The sequence below is a fragment of the Dunckerocampus dactyliophorus genome, chromosome 11 (assembly GCF_027744805.1).
Source record: "Dunckerocampus dactyliophorus isolate RoL2022-P2 chromosome 11, RoL_Ddac_1.1, whole genome shotgun sequence".
In the NCBI taxonomy this organism is placed as follows: Eukaryota; Metazoa; Chordata; class Actinopteri; order Syngnathiformes; family Syngnathidae; genus Dunckerocampus; species Dunckerocampus dactyliophorus.
This window is the reverse complement of record NC_072829.1, coordinates 16,391,953-16,410,605: the sequence shown is the minus strand read 5'-3', so window position 1 is coordinate 16,410,605 and position 18,653 is coordinate 16,391,953. Positions and strand designations below refer to the sequence as shown.

At 38.8% G+C, this 18,653-nt stretch overlaps 1 protein-coding gene across 3 annotated transcripts; it reads right to left on the bottom strand.

The window, feature by feature from the left end:
• Positions 1-1,615: 1,615 nt before the first annotated feature.
• On the bottom strand, positions 1,616-15,439 carry aup1 (AUP1 lipid droplet regulating VLDL assembly factor). Of its 3 annotated transcripts, XM_054792776.1 has the most exons (13): positions 15,342-15,439; positions 14,357-14,454; positions 13,843-13,980; positions 12,951-13,101; positions 11,328-11,515; positions 9,214-9,286; positions 8,746-8,819; positions 7,260-7,326; positions 5,571-5,673; positions 5,348-5,485; positions 3,108-3,247; positions 2,929-3,017; positions 1,616-1,954 (listed from the first exon to the last, which is right to left on the bottom strand). In XM_054792776.1, exons 2-13 carry the CDS (start codon positions 14,395-14,397, stop codon positions 1,909-1,911), a joined length of 1,248 nt encoding a protein of 415 aa, XP_054648751.1. In that variant the 5' UTR covers positions 14,398-14,454; positions 15,342-15,439; the 3' UTR covers positions 1,616-1,908. The 3 variants fall into 3 exon arrangements, with proteins under 3 accessions (XP_054648751.1, XP_054648750.1, XP_054648752.1); XM_054792775.1 differs by lacking the exon at positions 15,342-15,439 and having other exon boundaries at positions 14,357-14,878; XM_054792777.1 differs by lacking the exons at positions 13,843-13,980; positions 15,342-15,439 and having other exon boundaries at positions 14,357-14,884.
• Positions 15,440-18,653: the final 3,214 nt, after the last annotated feature.

The window sequence follows — 18,653 nt, the reverse complement described above, 5'->3', positions numbered from 1 at the left end:
ATTGGTTTGGGCATGCTTGATGCGAGTGTTTCACGATGGGCAACACCTGTCTGGAACTGATGGCTGTTTTTATAAACTTCCCTTGCCATCCATCCCCAAATGTTCTCTATGGGATTTAAATGAGGGGAACATGCAGGATGGTCCAAGAGTGATGTTATTCTCCCTGAAGAAGTCCTTGGTCAAGCGAGCATTGTGAACTGCAGCGTTGTCCTGTTGAAAAACCCAGCTGTTACCACACAGACGAGGGCCCTCAGTCATGAGGGATGCCCACTGCAACATCTGTATGTAAAGCAACCGCCGTTTGACGACCCCGCACCACATGAAGCTCCACTGTTCCACTGAATGAAAAAGCACCCCAGATCATGAAGGACCCCCCTCCACTGTGCCGGGTAGAAAACATCTCAGGTGGGATCTCCTTGTCATGCCAGTAAAGTTGGAAGCCATCTGGACCGTCAAGGTTACATTTTTTCTCACCACAGAGTAAAACTTTTTTCCACCTTTCAATGTCCCATGTTCGATGCTCCCTGGCAAAGTGTAAACGGGCAGTTTTGTGGCGTTGAAGGAGACGAGGTCTTTGAATTTGTTTTTTAAACCCTTTTCCCGCAGATGACGTCTGATGGTTATTGCGCTGCATTCGGCACCAGTAAGGGCCTTAATGTGGGTGGACTACAGTCATGAACGATTCGTTCAAAAATCGCGAGTCTTTAATGATCGGGAGTCAGGGGCACTCGTCTCCGTTAACAGCTTGACTTATTCACTTCTTACCCTGCTACTGCTATTTTTTTTCTTTAAACAGTTAACGTCACTAATTGTGCAACTGCTATGCTTACTGCCAGTATAAACGTATTAGCCCCATGGAAAAAGCAACAAATCTCGAGCTGCATCATCGACTTGTTGAGAAAACAAACGGTTCACTCGCTCAGCCCGCGAGTTTCACTGACTCACAGGTACTCAAGGAAGACTACCGTTTCACTGATGCATGGCTCAGGTAGGAATCCCCCTAGCCACACATCTGAATTCAACCAAATAATGCAGTAAGTGTAATTGTACGGGGTTTAACAAATCAATCACTTGCTATACAAACACTATTGGCAATGAGGCTGTTTCTTTAATCAATCAGGTTTCAGATTCGTTTCACAGGCGAAATGCAAGGCTAATTAGTTCACATCAACCAGTCCAGGGTGTACCAAGCCTTGCACTCCGAGACAGCTGGTATGGGCTCCAAGTATACCTGTAACCCTAGTGAGGACAAGCGGTATAGGAAATGGATGGATGGATGGATGGATGTAATTTCACAACTGGTGTGAGTGTGATGCATTCTCAATTAGGTTTAGTCCTAATTGTGACATATTAAACCTCAAATAAATATTTGAGATCAAAATCAAGGCTAGGACTATTTTGCTAAAGGAAAAAGAAAGCTGTGGTTAAGCCATGGCACAGATGAGGGGTAGGATTAAATAAGATTTGCTTTTCCTTCTCCTTTTTGGAAATGAATTGGACTACGTGATGTCCTCCAGTGTAACACGGATGCATGTTCAAAATGAATTAAACCATTACAATTACCATTACCAGAAAATTGTGCAGTGTTGTTAAATAATTCCTCCAAATGCACGGTCAAGCTGAACTTTTATTTTAATTGACGACTCTGGACATTATAAAAATAAATAATGATTCACAGTCAGCATCGTAATACAAAGTTATCAAAATTACGCATCAGCAAGAATGAAGTATTGAACATGCATAAATCACCTTTCCAACTTATACATGTTGGGTACAATTGTCTGCATTATCTGCAAAGTCTCTTTTTCCAACACCCTGCAGTAGACTGAATATAAAAATCATCTTTGAGGCTAGGCAGATAAATTGAATGCTTCCTTCTGTTGAGAATGACGGCTTGACCCCAAGTGTTCACTGGCTGTACTCTTGGTCCAATCCGTGTTTTTCAATATAGCGTCTGGAAAACAAACGGGAAACACTTAAGCATCACTGCTTTATCAAGACATCAACAATACTAAAAAAAAAACTCATCATTTGCACTTTGTAGTGAAGACCGCAACCTTACTTTTGACTGTTTACAATTCCGTGCAAAGAGAGATACCCCATTGGGAAATGATTCAGTTCATATGAAATGCAATGAAGGACCGACAAAAATCTGTATTATATCTCTAAGTTGCTGATCTTGATGGTTTCTGTTGCAATGTCAACGAACATAACTACAGAATATCTGTATGACACAGTACAGTTGTCCCTTGCTACATCCCTGTTCGAATATCGTACCTTCGCTCTATCACGGTTTTTCCAAAATTAATAAATGTTTGTTGTTTAGTGGTTGACTACAGCCTATTAGTCAAAAAGATATTGAAAGACGAGTCATATGTAGTATTCTGGTCACTATGCGTCAGTAATGTTACACTGATGATATATTACATGACCTAAACACTACATGGAGTCAGCTACGGCATGTCCGACATAATAGTGGAAAAAAAGTTCTCCTCTCATTTCATGTGGAAGTGATACGTTTTTGGCTTCTTACTTTGTCCTTCTTCCCCACTACATTTGAAACTCTTAAGTTTAGAACAAATAAACTGGAGGCGCACCAGTTAGCTCGGTAGACTGCTGTATGCTATGAGCGGCGGCAGTCTCTTTTGTCCCTGCAGTGATCTCATCGCCTGTGCGTTAGTGTTGCGCGATGTGGCGTAAACAAAGAATAATACAAGTGTAAAGGTGACTACCGGGGTGTTATTTCATGTCTACAGGGCTCTAATAATGGTAAAAACCATATTTAGAAAGTCATCAACAGGTTTTGTGTTTATTCATACTGTATTGAATCCTACTTCTCAAAAATTCACTTATTGAGTGTCAGGTCTAGAACCAATTAACCGCGATAAACAACAGACGACTGTACTGCTAAGGACAAAGAAATCAAACCTTCGTGCAAAATTGTACAGCGCTTCCTTCCTCTCTTGGAGAGACAAATGCCTGTCAGCTGGCGACTTCCCAAAAGATTTGGCAGCAGGCTGTGGAGATGATAATATGGAATTAATATTGCATTGAGACACAAAAAAAGAGTAACATAAATAACAGACTACTGTACATGATGGCCAAACCTTTATGGTTGGAGCAGAACCAGAAGTGTGTGTGCTGTTCATTGAAGCTCCAAATGACGACATCCCAGTGTCTTCCACTGAGGCTTCCTCCTTGTTCTCCAGCAAGTTAGTTATGGTGATGTCAACACAATTGGTTTTTGCTGTAGAATCATCAAAAGGCAACTTTCAGATGCACTGCAAATAACTAGCAGAAGTCTCACAGTCATGGGGAAAAAAAAAATGTTAGACCACCCTTGTTTCTTCAGTTTGATAAATTTTAATGCCTGGCACAACTAAAGCTACATTTGTTTGGACACATATAATGATGATAACAAACATAGCTCATAAGAGTTTCATTTAAGAGCACATGAATAGCTATAGCATAGTACTGGCAAAAAATGTAACTCTTACGAACTATTTTTGTTGTTATTGTTATATTTGTCCAAACAAAAAGGTACCTTTAGTTGTATCAGGCATTAAAATGAACAAGAAACTTAAGAAACAAGGGTGGCCCTATCATGACTGTACATGATATTTTTAAATAACTTGTCGAGGTCCCTCATTTCAGGCCAAACTGGATTGACGCCTTAAAGTTTCCCTGCTTGCCACTACAGGCACAGTACGCCACCTTCTGGCTGTAATATTTCAACATCAATATTTCACTTCCAAACAGCAACCAAAACCTTCTTGCATTCAAACAGTAAAACACTCTAATTTACAGTACTTATTTACAGTAAACCCTCATTTATCGCAGTTAATTGGCTGCGGACCAGACCATTACAAGTGAATTTCCACAAAGTAGGATACCTTATTTATAAATCAAATATTTTTGTAGTTAGAGCAGAGAAACCCTGTTTACGACATACTAAATATATATATATATATTTTTACATTAAATAACACCCCTATAGTCACCTTTACACTTGTGATACCCAACATAGTAAACATAATAACAGAAAATAAAACATATAAGACATAATATAGACTCACACATGTTGCTGGAAATAGTGTTCTGGTGGTAAGGGGAGCTGAGTGAGGGGCGGACAACAAGTGACGTTGGGGTTTCAGAGTTGAGTTCAGAGTTTGGCGTGGATTATGGCCGAACAGTAGCCCGTGTTAGGGATTATTGTGTCTGTTGTGAGATCATTCAAACCTGCAATAAAAGCCTGTTGTTCCGGCGATCAAGTCTGGTGCTTGTGTGTCTCACCAAACACAGTGAGTAACATTACTGACACCTAGTGGCCAGTGTGAATTACTACATATCTCCGAATGAGTCTTCTGAATGCCTTATATTTGTACTTTAGTTCATTTAGCCATTTTTACTTGAAAATGATTAATTTAGACAAAAAAAAGTTTTTTTTCTCATTTTGCTTAAATATGCATATTTTTAACTAATACACCATATCCAACCACAAAACATCTGGTCTGGTGCTTGTGTGTCTCACCCAAAATTACAGTTACACCTCGTGACCAGTGTAGAATACTACATATCATCACAACATCTCTGAATAAGTCTTGTGAATGCTTTATATTTTTATTTTCATTCATTTACCATTTTTATGCTTAAAAATGCACAATTTAGGCAAATAATACATAACATTTACTTAAATATGCATACTTTTTGGACTAATAATAGGCCGTTTTCAACCAAAAAAAACCAATGACTGATTAATGAATATATTTTTGAAAAACCGTGAGTGAAGCCGTGAAATTCAAAGCGCAAAGTGGTGTGGGGTCACCGTGTTATTATTATTCTTCTCATTACATTTAAAATTTAATTTGATCTTTATTTTTTAACATCTTACTTTTTTTGTTTAGGTTTTTTTTATTCTCAACACCTTCCCGTCTTTTCAGCACGTGCCATGTTGAACTTCCAGTGACCAGTATGAAATGTAACACACCTGAGACCATATAGCTATATACACACAGTGGAACCTTGTTCCAACAGGTCCGACTCGACCCGGCTTTATGCCCTGTGCTAGGGATATACATTTGTATACGTCAATGTTCAGTGAAAAGCATGTATTTCCAAATGTTGGCCAAAATTAATCATTTCACTCACCAGACACAAATTTAAGCAGCATTAAAAAAATAAAAAATAAAACTCCCTTCAGTGAGAAAGGAGCACATCTGGCACATGATGCTGCAGCAATGAGATTACACAATCAATTTTAATATGATTTCGGTAGAGCAGAGGACAGCGCAAGGAAGGAGGATGTAGGATGGACGAGTAAAAGTGCGCTGACTGTGTTTTACTTTACCTAAGTCCTTTACAATGACATGCAGTGGCATGTGAGGCAGTACGTCCTTCACTTGCTGGGCCATCTTAGCAATCCTTCGCTCATCTGTTCCCAAACTCGGCACCATGAAACCCAGGCCAATAGAGCCGGGTCTTGCGCCTACAATGACAAATACATCAAAATGGAAATACAATCTGCCGAATTGTGGCTGCTCATCCTGTAGGATGTTGACTTATTCGCTTACTTGAAGAGGTTTGTGGCACAGCATGTCGTTTCCTTTTGATGTGCTCTGCTTTGTCAGCCTTAGTGATCTTTGTCGAGACCAAGCCAAGTTCACAGGCTAACAGCTAAAAGGATGGAGACCCACCAATGTCACACTAACCAAATGGCAGCACAAACACAGCAATGCAGTCCTCCCTTGTTTATCACGGTTAATTGCTGGGTTTCAACCACGGGACAATATTTTGGAGATTACAGCAAATAACAGTGCATGTCGTTGAAATTATTTGCTTCAATTGTGTGAGTATACATGGTGCGATGCATGAAGACATAAAATAGTTGAAAACAAGATGACTGAAAAGCAGTGAAACATTACAGTATCTCAGCACCAGCAGCAGCTTCTAACATGTAAATTAGCATTTTACACCAAGTCAGTATGCATGAATATATTCTGGAATGTCCATCATTTCGCTGCACTGTTTGGCAAAGTGTGAGCTCCATAGCCAATTTTCAACCAGATTTTACTCAATATTTCCGCGCTGCTAGAAGCTGGCTACAATAGCTAGCAGGCCACACTTCCAAGCCCTCTGTGGAGCATCGCTGAAATGTAAACTAAATGTATGAATGATACCTAGCATGACAGCATTAAGTGTTTATATACTTCTACTTATGAAAATGGCTAAATTGCTACTATGCTCACGTTAGCATGCTAACAAAGTTAACATGCTAACATGAGCATTCAACACCCAGGATGGTAGAGCTTAGTGTCTGCATATGTTAATACTTATGAAAATGTCTAAAATGCTACTATGCTAAGGTTAGCATGCTAGCGCTAACATGCAAACACCTAACATGATAGTACTCAAGTTTCTACTCATGAAAACTGCTCAAATGTTACTATGCTAATGTTAGTATGCAACACCTAGCATGGTAGCACTAAGTGTCTGTGTATGTTAATATTCTAAAAAATAGCAGAAAATGCTAATATGCTAATGTTAGCATTGCTATCATGCTAACACATAGCACAATGCACCACGAACGCTAAATGTCCTGACTTGTGCATCTTGACTTTGTAATGGTTGAAATGGATCAAGAAATGTGGCAGCAGTGACAATTGTTAATTTTTTTTTAGAGAAAAGTTGGAATTTTGAGTGAAGCGAAAATGTTAGTGATGTGAAAAATAGGTAGCCTGAATGTCCTGCCTGAACAGTTTAATGTTGGAATGGCTTGGCTAGCCGCCACTAGCAAAGAAAGCTACCTAGCTAACGAGATAGCCTCTCCAATGTACTTATTCTAAACTTAAGCTAGTGTGTGAAACGGGGTGGGGGGAAGCCAAAAACTTACCACTTCCGCACGGAATGGGGGGATAACTTTTTTTCTACTCTGTCATGACGGACATGCATGGCTGACGTCATGCAGTGTGAAGGTAATGTAATATAACGTCATGCCTCATCAATGTAACATTACTGACACCTAGTATACTACACACTATTAATTGTCTTTCAGTAATTTTTTTTTGTTACTAATAATAGGCCATAGTCAACCAGGAAACAGTGACCATTTGTTAATTTTCAAAAACCTGAGAGAGGGAGCGATGTTCAAACCAAGATGTAGCGAGGGATGACTGGATATCATTAACTAGAAAACACTGGCGTAAATGCATGAATTTAAGCTGACCAGTTTATAAATGTCTATTTGACTCGCTGTAGTTTACCTCCTGGACTTTGTTGGCAAATTCCTGCGAGGATTCACCATCCTGACGGGAAACTGGTGGTAACCAACTGAGGACAGAAAAGATTTTTATTATTGTTATTTATTATTGTACTTTTGTTTATAAAGTCTTCAATGAACAGTAGATAGTAATACCTTCACTCCTGCCCTCTGCTAGTTGTTACTGATGTTACTTTACAATGTTTCTATCATCACCTACTGTTTTCCTTGGTCCGTTTAACTGTTCAGCGTCTCTTAATACACCAACGGTTTCCTTTATTCTTCCGGAGATTCCTGTTAGATGAGGTGCCTATGTATTTTCAGTGTTTGAGCAAAGGTGATGTTTGATTTTCCATCTTCTCTTAGATTCAAAATTGCTTGTTTTTCCGCCCATAAAGTTCTCTGGTTTTCATGTTGTTTTCACCTCTACATGCAAAACCTATTTTACCTCATCTGAAACTAAGCATAGACATTCAGTGCTGTTTATGGAATACAAAAATAATGCAATAGGACACACCTGGCAACAAAGCACACCTGTCCAACAAGTTCCAGTACTTTTGCACACATAAAAAAAAGGTGCTATTCTTCCAAGCTTCTTTCTTACATCTAATTCAGATGTACAGTAAATACCTGGAAATAAAAGCTAAAATGTTGCTCTCCGGTCTCATATTCATCTTTTGATGCCAAACCCAAATGTTTTCATTCTACAGCATAAATAAAAGGAATTGACCTCACTGTTCCACTACAGTACACTGGAGGCACTGTAGATATATAGAAACTTTACTGATCCCGAAGGAAATTCAAACACAGTTCAAGGGATAACAGATGGCACCAAATCAATCTGTGGCGGTCCACATGTATTTTTAGTATGAAAAAAAATGAATCTATGGGAAAAACTTATCACAAAACAGTAAAGAAGAACTGCATATCAGATATAATTGGATGAATATCGGAGAATCTGGCGTCAAACTGTGCTTTCACAAAAGTGGCGAGAGCATAGGTGCAGTGACCGCAAAATAGGTCTTTAAAAATAGCTTGCTATTGCTGACTTACTCTGGTTCAGATCATTCAAAAAACACTTTATGACTGCCATTTTTGGGCACGAAACGGCCAAAAACGAAACGACAAACAGCACTAAGCAAGTGGCTGTACTTCTTAAAGTTGTGACATGAGGAATTCACAAGCTCTTGTGGAAATCTCGTTCTCGTACCAGACCACTCATGAGATTTAAGAGTGACATCAAAATGAAAGCAGGGATAACTTATATTATTACTATTATAATTACTATTATTATTATTATTATTATTATCATTGGTGTATATTGTCTAATTTTTAAAAATGTGCTCTCTGTTGTGGAGGATTCAGTGGCCATGCAACAAAATCATCACATTTAGAAGAAGAAAAGAATACATACAGTCCATATTGTGATGATGTAACCAAAAGACGCTGCAGCTGATAGTGATAATAATAAATATAAAGTTATGTAGTACCTTACATGATACACTGTAAATGGAGCAAAAAATGTCCATAAAAGCTCTGTCAACCAACTGGACTCTGGTGTACTCTGCAAATGTAAAAACACAGAAAAAGTCAATGAGATTTTGTGGGATTATAAAAGAGCCTTGATTATCCAAAAAGGCACACATTTGCAGCCGATGAGGTAGTGTTAGTTATATCTGTATGTGAGAAAAAAAAGCTGTGTTAGATTTAATGTTTTTATGTGTTCCGTTATTTGGGGAAAAGAGTAAAGTGTGCCTTAGTGTGAGGAACAATTTCAAGCATACTGATATGTTTTGGAAGCCAAAGAAAACTACTTTTCGTATAAGAAACAATGAACAGAGTTGACAGGGCATTCAAGATATAATGCCTTCAGTCATTATCAGTAACAAAACAATAATTGTGCTTCAAAAATAATGTTCTACGTTTATGCAGACAGGAAATATCAAAATTAAAATTACCAAAGCAATCAGGGGTCGTGCAACCCGCAAGGCCACAGGTTGAATGGAGTCTGTCAGAGAGAAAGGCCAAGAACTGAAGAGGAAAGAAGAGATTAGATTAGTGCGTACAATAAACATCATCCCCATTATCAGAAGCAACTATGGAATCATATCTTATACACTCATGATGCACCGAAATAGTCTGTTTAAACCTGTGATATTTAAGTTCTACATCTGATTCCCAGTTTGTTTTCCAGTTCTATGGTGAAAACAGATTAATTTGGCTGAGTAATCAGTATCCCTGCACAAACACTATATTACTTTTATTGTGAAGGTTGCCACAGGCCTATGATACTCCTGATACCACTCTAATTTCACAACTTAGATATTTATTATCATTATCATGACTACTATGTCTGCCAGTTAACTGGCCCCGATTCATTTGCATGTAATTGCAATGGATGCTGCAGGACAGAGGAATAACATCGTGGGAGACAAAAAGTGAGTATAAAAAAAACATGAAAAGCAGCAACAAATATGTAAATAAACGTTCTGTCACTTCTTTTTGACTTTTTTGTAAAGCGACGTAACACTTCCTGTATCTAGTACGCCGGGCCATCAAAATAAAAGCACGGCAATAAAACATTCATAGTTAGACCACACATCGAGTCCATACTTTTCACTCCAAAAACTGACTTACTACTTTGCCTGTGCAGCATGTTTTTTGTTTTTTAATAGAAGCCCTTTCTCACTTGAAAAAGGAAACATCTCACCCAGTTTCACCTCTTGTTCTTCTGTTTGCATATACTCGGACAGCCAGTCCACATTAAAAGAACCACTTTTTTTTTTCTTTCTTGGCCGATAACACAAACCACATTTCACAGCATGGTAGTGATAATCAACATCCACTCCATGTTTCATATTCAGTCAATTTTGCTGACAAATGTGAAATAGCCTGCTGAAAAGTAACTACTTTGCTAGCAATCCACGTCTTCTCCTATGCATTGCCATGTTTGTGATGGTGCATCTACGGAAATGATGTCATCGGTGCTTCTGATTGATTAAAATTGCCTTAACAGTCCATGGCTGCTGCACTCCCTTTACTTTGTCACTGTGTGGATAGAGACTTTTTTAAAAAAATTTTTTAACATTGATGAAGGGCAAATGTGTGTTTTTGAAAATATCCGTGTTTGCGTGGACACAGCCTTAGACCCGACAACAGATAGATGATCGTTTGCTCAAAGCATTTCTTACTTCAGGACTATGCTGAATTTACCAGCTCAACAGAGAACACAAGTCTTGTGCTGAAAGATGCAACCATCCCATCAGTCGGCATCCCAGTGACAGCAGACATTGCAAGCAACTGTTTTATTATGGTCTTATTTTGTCCATGAAACATTTACATGACAACGCGACGAGAATGGCTTAGTGTTTCACTACAGCTGGATCTGTCTAGCACCCAGCAACATTCAAAGCACATAACTTCCCCTATGTTGCCAGAGCTTGATAAATCCACCAAATAGAAGACAAATTACCTTGCTCTTAATCACACACGCACACATCTATACCTTTGACACTATAAACTACCTCAATCCTAGGAGGCATCGCAACATGTGCCTTGGTACTAATAAACATACGTGCCTTTTACTGTGGCCAACCTAAGGCACACCTGTGTAACAATTAAGCTTGATATGACACCACTGTGAGGTGGATAGATTATGAGTCATGAATGATGAATGCTCACTAACACAGATTTAAACTGATTAGAATATTTGAGAGAAATAGGCCTTTTGTGTATATAGAAAACATTTTACATTTAGGGGTTCAGCTCATGATAAATGGAAGCAAAAAGTAAAGTGTTGCCTTTATATTTTTGTTGACCATAGTTCCCTTATCAATCGACACAGGTGCCACTAGGTTGCTATACCTTTACTATAACTAATTCCGCCATGTTTTGTGAAATGCGTTACTGCAACACACACCGCTGGCTCAGCAGCCATGACATCTGTAAAGCAGAAGTTTACAATGGAGCTTTTTTTTTTTTTTTTTTTTTACAATACATATGTTGCAAATTGCACTGCATCCCATGTTGATGTAGTAGATCTGAAGATAAAGTGTAACGTTTTGGCACTGACCTGAACTTGAGCAGGCCAGAATGGCCATTTGTAGTGTCCTCCTCAGGAAGCAGAAGCAACGGTGAGGCACCTTCAGTGGAGCAGTACCTCTGAAGAGACTCTCCGATTGCTCCCTGGCCAGGTGCCAAGCGGACTTCCATGAAACCTCTGGCCCAACACACAAAACCTGTAGAGCCCTCCAACTGGGGCTAATGAACAGGAGTTTTTTTTTTAGTAAAAAACTAAATTTCATAGGCAAGGTAAGTTTGGCATGGTAATTCAAAGTGCTTCACAGAAAAGAAGGGTAAAATCTCTTCATAAAACAAAATCATTACATACAATTCCATAAAACAAAAAAGTTAAAAATTAATTACAAGTGAACAGAACAGATAAATACTTTCAGTTATCATATGCACAGTTAAAGAGAACTTCAGCCTGGATTTTATATATTCATAATTCAATCTTTCTAAACAAACTTAATATGGTGTCCCACTTAGGTCCTATATCATTTTAAAAGCCCCTAAAATGAGGAGGATAGGTCCCATTTAACAATAATAAAAAGAAGAAGGGAATGTGTGGCAACGAAAGCTGCATTGAGGCATATGTGAAGACAATTAGCCTCTGAAGCACAAGCAAGTGGAGGGTAAATGCACTGTTTTCTTTTTAAAATACAGCAATACCTCGCCACTTTGCACTTCCAATTTATCGGCTTCACTCGATCATGGTTTTTCAAAAATATATTAACAAATCTTTCAAGTTTTGTGGTTGAATATGGCCTATACTTAGTAAAAAAAAAATGCACATTTTACGTATTTTTCGCCTAATTTAAACATTTTCCTAATTATAATACTACTACTTCTACTGTCGTACCCGTATTCCAGCAAAAACTAAACTCTAAATCCCCTATTTTACTTCTTGACCACACGTCCAGAAGACATTTTTTGAAACACACATGAGCACGAGTCTTATTTATGTTTTAAAATTGCTTTTTCTTTTTATTATAACTAATATATTGGGTAGTATGAGTGTAACTATAGGGGTGTTATTTCATGTCTAGACGGTTCTAATAATAATAAAAAAAAGTATTTCATCATATTTAAAACTCGTCATAAAAAGGGTCTTCTATGCTCTATAACTATAATATTGAATCCTACTTTGAAGAAATTCACTTATCGGGTCGGGTCTGGAACCAATTAACTGTGATAAACAAGGGATTACTGCAATTATATTCTAGTTCCGTTAGCCATTTTTATGCTTGAAAATCTTTCAATTAGGAAAAAAAAATATATATATATATATATATATATATATATATATACTGTATATATAATGTGTTTAAATGTTTAAATAAGCATATTTTTGACCAATAAAAGGCTGTGTTCAACCAGAAAACAGCAATGATTTATAAATTTATATATTTTTGAAAAAAAAGTGAAAGTGAACCGCAAAATTCGAAGCGTGAAGTGGTGGGGGATTATTGTACAGCCAAAGTTTGACCCTGGAACATATAACTGAATTTTCCATGATCTCCTGTGGGCAAACTTGCTTTGAAATTTCAACAAAACAGAACTCAACCAGCGTCTCACAACATATTGCGTGTGCATCCAGCACAAATACGGAGCAAATACAATCAAGAGGACTCACAGTACAGCAGGGCGTCAGGAGGTTGATTATGTTGTGATCAAACTCTGTCACGTGATTGCATATATACAGTTTGGTATTCCTGTCTCTGGATCGATGATTTTTCTGCCTCACGTGCATCCCCAAGACCGAGCACATAACCCTCACAATGAATCTGTTAGACGGAGAGAGAACAAAAGAAGAGTGACCTCTCAACTATATAAAATAAAGCAGATTTCAGGTCATTTCTGTTCATGACTGTATTAGTGATGGAGTACACAAAGAATTGATCATATGCTCACGGATACTTAATGGGCTCGCTAAACTTAATTCAATCATTACAGCTTCTATTTCCTGTACAATGAGTGAGAACAAAAAAGTTCAGAGTAACATACAACAAGCACATCTGTCTTTAAGGTAGACTTCAATCTAAATCTGAACTTGTTTGAGAGAAAAATGTAAATACAATTTTCAGTCAAATAACAACACATTCATTTATTTGTGGTGGCATGCCAGCAGTACATTTCGACCGCCATTTACAGACTTGGCTGTCACTCACAAACACATTATAACGGGACTGTCTGTGTAGCTCATGATAACTCTGTTCAGTACACAGCACCGTAATTCTGTTCATTAACACAGCTTGCCGTTTTTGAAAGCAAATCCACTCTGTCCGGAGTTTTGCGTGATATCCAATTATGCAAATTAGATGACATCACTCATCACCCCAATTCAACGCCACAGATAGAATGCAGTACTGTAGTAAAACACTGAACTGCGTCTGCAAATTGTATTTTTACACATAAAGCACCAACACTGGAAAATCAAGTGATGCAAGGAACGTGAACAGTGTGTCCTTTGCCACACAACTTTATGCGGTAATACGGGTGTAGATTTCCAAATGCAAAAAGCTTACCTTCTTAAAAAACTTTCTGGAAGTGCACAGCTGACCAAGAACACGTGTATACCAATAAAAATCCGTAACAACATCAAACAAATGCCAACTGGAAAGTACAGCAGCAGCAGCAGCAGGACAAGTGTGTCTTTGGGTAACCTGTGCAAAAATGGAAACCACGTAAATCAAAATAACATAACATGTCTGCTATGTGGTTTTGTGAAATCTACTATTTGTTATTAATATAAATATGTTGGCCTCCAACTTCCACACTTTGCAGCTTTTATTTTCGATACATAGCATTACGTGTCAGTGTGTGTGTGTGTGTGTGTGTGTGTATTTCGCCTAACACCGTGTTAGGTTGATTCCGTTTCTATATAAAACGTACAAATGAGATGTTGCAAATAATTTGGGGGTATCCTGAGCACAAATTTTGTACTTCATGAGAGGGTAATTGTTAGTAATGTATATTTTGTCGCACTGTATCAGGACGTAAACTGACGTTACATAAGCCAGCAAGCCTTCAATGACTTACCGGCGAAAGTCGATCATATCTTCAATACCAGGAGCCTCCATGTCTGTCAAGCCCAAGCTTTACTCAGAGGACACTGCTATTAAAACACAACCTTCTCCCTAAAAATAAATCAGTCATCACGTTCACAACAACAACGTATCATCCGAGGGCGTATATAAAGCAAACATCTGCCAAAGGTTACTGCTGACTCCAAGTGTTATGAAGAAATTTGGACCGAAAGGTTTTGAGAGAACAGCGCCAGCAAGTTTACGGCGTTAGCTTAATCGCTTATGTTAGCATTGGACCTATGCGTTCTGGTAACCTTAGCAAGAAACACTTCCGGGCCAAATCTTCCAAAATAAATCTGCAAACACGAATAAATTACTTGCTAAGGTAATGTAACAATATCAAGGAACACGTTTGTGGCGTAAATGACATGCTCCTACAAGTTCACTAGCCTCTCAAAAACACCTCAAGCGGGTTAAAATGTCAGTTAGCCTTGCTGAGTCACACGTGTTACCTTATACGCCACAAAATCAATACAAACACGTATCATTCAACACAAACAGCATTTACAGAAAACTACCAGTTAACGTTGACGTCAAATCACTAAGGGTCATTTACAATCATTTCTTTTCACTTCTGGTTTTTGCCTGTCAGGGGCGCCACAGCGATGACTTGTTAGGCAGTGATTTAGTATTACAGTAAATTTTATTCATTACTTTCAAAATAAAACTTCCGTCAGACAAAACTAAGCCATACCTGTTAACCCGGGAAACCACAATATTTTCCCGTCTTTCCCGGCGTCCTCTCGTTTAAGATCATATAGTACAATAGTTTACCATATAGCCAGTGGCCAAGACTTCAAAATAAAAAGCACGGCACACACGCGCACATACCCCTGCTGGTGAAAGATCAGAATTTCCCTTGTCTAGAAATCTTAAAACCCATATTTTCAAATGAAAAAAACGTAAGCAGGACTAGACTGTTTCAATTCCGTACTTACATTTTATATATGTACTGAGTGTACACTGCGTATTTCGTTCCTGAGGGCGCCAACTTTGACAGTGTAGTGCTGTCCCAAACACATGACTGCGGCTGCGCACTTACCAAAAATGGCGATCCCAATTTTATCTGCTTCCTCTTCTTCGCCTCTCCTTTTTTTAAAATTTGTGAATAGCAACCACTGATCTTTACGAAAAAAATCTGGATAGCGCATTGGTCAATGACTTGTGAAGCCACGCGGCCGCCATATTACCACTCACAAGAAACACTTCTCGGACAATGACTTATGTCAGAACTTGTGAGTTGTTAAGTCTGTTGTAAGTTTGTTACCCACTCACACTAAATGCAAGGTTAGTCTTCAGACTAAACTGGCACAACAGGTGTGCTTGAGCTTAGTCATAAGGACTCGGGTATGATACTTTTTTCATCTGCTTTGTACACTATTTATGTTTCTTATGATGGTATTTGTTTATGTTCTTATTCTTTTTCTTGTGTTTTCTTTCTTTTCTTGGGAGAATGAACAGAATAAGAATTTCATTGCATAGTATAACTGCCAGTTTTACTATGCATATGACAATAAAAACTCTTGAATCTTGAATGTACGCTGTGCCAATGTAGTCTGCTACGTACGAGATGTGAGTGGTAAGATGGCCTCTCTGTGGCTTCAGCGGCTTGCACGGGCGCGTGCGACGTATGATCTATCCAGATATTTTTTGTACAGATCAGTGGTAGCAACCATTCGAGTTAAGTCCCTCCTGTTCCATTACATAGCCAAGACGGCGATTATAAGTTGTTGTTTTTTTATTTTTAAATTTTATTTCGATAACAATGCAGTACGTTAAAGCACATACAGTATATAAAACAAACATTCATCACCAATACAATCTCACAGATCAATACCCATGTGATCATAATATTTTTTTGTAAAAAAAAAAAAAAAGAAAAAAAAAGAATGAATTGTCTTTGATGGACATTGTTTCTAAAATGTTCTCTAGAAAATATAAGCACTGACCTCCATCTACAACTTCAATTGTAGTATTTGTTCCATGAAATTGTATTAATTTATTTCCAACAGTCTTCATTTGTGATGTGTCTCTTGACTGCTGGGTATGGTATGCTTTTGTCCAGATTTCAGCTTCTGTGTTACCATATGAATGTTATCTGCCAGGCCTTCACCAATGCAAATGTTGATAGGTCAAAGATTTTTTTTTAAAAGAAAAAAAGACATTTATTGTGCAACATGGTCTTGTTTTGGTCTAAGATATGTTGATTATTCCATCCAACTGTCATGTTGTGTGCTGCTCTGCTGCCCCCTGGCTGTGTTTCGTTGCAGCACACCCGAGTCTGCAGGAGGGACTAATTGGACACACCTGCAGACAATTCGCTGGCTGCCATTCTTAAACTGCAGCCAGATTGTTGTCAACCCTTTGCCAGCTACCTGCTCTTACCAGCATGTAGTCTTTCGCAGTTCTACTCTCTGGTCCTTGTTCTGCCTTGTGTCTCGTAGTTCCCTGCTGTTGCGTTTCCCTGCAGTGCTGAGTGTTTTTTCTGTTTACAGTATGAGAGTTCCTGCTTGACCGTTAAGCTGTGATTTATGTCAGTTGTTTTTCCTCTGCCTCCTTTTTTCCTACTAGCGTTCTATACCAGCAGCGTCCTGAGTTTTGTATATTTACCCCTGTGACTAGGTCTGGTAGCTTTCAGTTGTACTGTAGTTTTTTTTGTAGTTTTCATTTGTGTATTTTTGCCACTTCATGGTCTCATTCTGTTTTAATAAACCTTTTGTTTAACGGACTGCTTCGACTCTGCATTTTGGAATCCAGAATCTGGCTCTGCTGAACTGTAACACCAACTAAAGTTACAGTATGTTTGTAAGCTAGTGCTTTAGTGCTCGTTTATGGAAATGTGACAGTTTAATGGGTAAAGGTGTTGTTTGACTACAACATGACGAGTTGTGTTTTCATTGACAAGGCTGGACAAAAATGGCCGTGGGTGATTGACTTAACAAAATGCATGACATTCCTGACTATTGTGTGTAATCTTTCAGTCTTCCTTTCCTTCAACTGCTAGAACTTCGGTGTCTGAGCAGGAAAACTCATGGGGCTGCAGAGGAGATGATTAACTCTTGAGCGCTCAGACGATTGATTCTGTTCCTTAGTTGTTTATCTTTTCAATGCACACATCCACAGACACTCTTTGTAGATGAAGAAACGGGAATTGCTAAACAGATGCTTGGAATGTTCTGGTGTAACTGTTTGGATTTATGATGTACTTTCATCTACAAGACACACCGTTGCTGTCATCCTGTCCACCTGAACTTTTGAACCTCCTGTTTCTGACCCCGCTGCATGTTAACAGATACACATCAAAGATCAAAGATGGCGCCCTCCGTGGCAGACGTCTCTGTGACATTCTCACGTTTTTTTCTATTTCTTGCTATTTTATTGGTCATTTTGGACATTCAACACACTCACGCAGTACATTACAACAGAGAGACACTTTTGAACATCGGCAGGGTTCACCATGAACTTTCATTTAGCCTCTCAGACTTTGCCTTTCTTCTGCGCCGGGAGAACGCAGCAGCCTGTGGGCCTGGTGAGCTGAATACCCGGCGAGCAAAGCATCCCAGGCGTAAACGAGGCAAGCGGGCCGGCCTGCATGCTAAGCTAAAAGCTAGAGCGACTAGGCCACCGCTACCAAGCCTGCTGCTAGCCAACGTCTGCTCCCTCGAAAACAAGATGGACGAACTAAGAGCAAGGGGCCTCATTCACGAAATGTTCTTACGCACAAATGTGTTCTTAAAGCCTTCTTACGAAGATTTGTGGCATTCACGAAACGTGTTCTTAACTCACAGTTCTTAGATCTAAGAACAAATTCTACAAACGCTCAGGAGGACTCTTACGCACAAGCAAAGCTTGCACTTTCAATGCGCAATCGCCCTCATGATGGATTTTGCAACCTGATCCCAAAAAATGTAGTGCAAATAAAATATCCCAACAATTATTTATCATCAAAACAACTAAAATATACTCCATCGATAAATATATATTCAATCCCAATTCATCAAAAAAAAAAGGCTGGCTGGATGTGCGCTGCGCAGAGAGAGAATGTAAAGGGACCATGTAGATTTATTTGCTGAAAGCCACGAATATTTGATGTCCTGCTTCAGGCTTCCCTCTCTGTTCTTGCAGGTGTGCAGGATCATCAGAATAACATCACAATGAAACGTGGTGTGTCTATTGCGCACGTAGCACCCCCAGATAACGACATGCGCCCCCAGCCACGTCTTGAGCCAGAGCACGGGGCTGCTGTATTA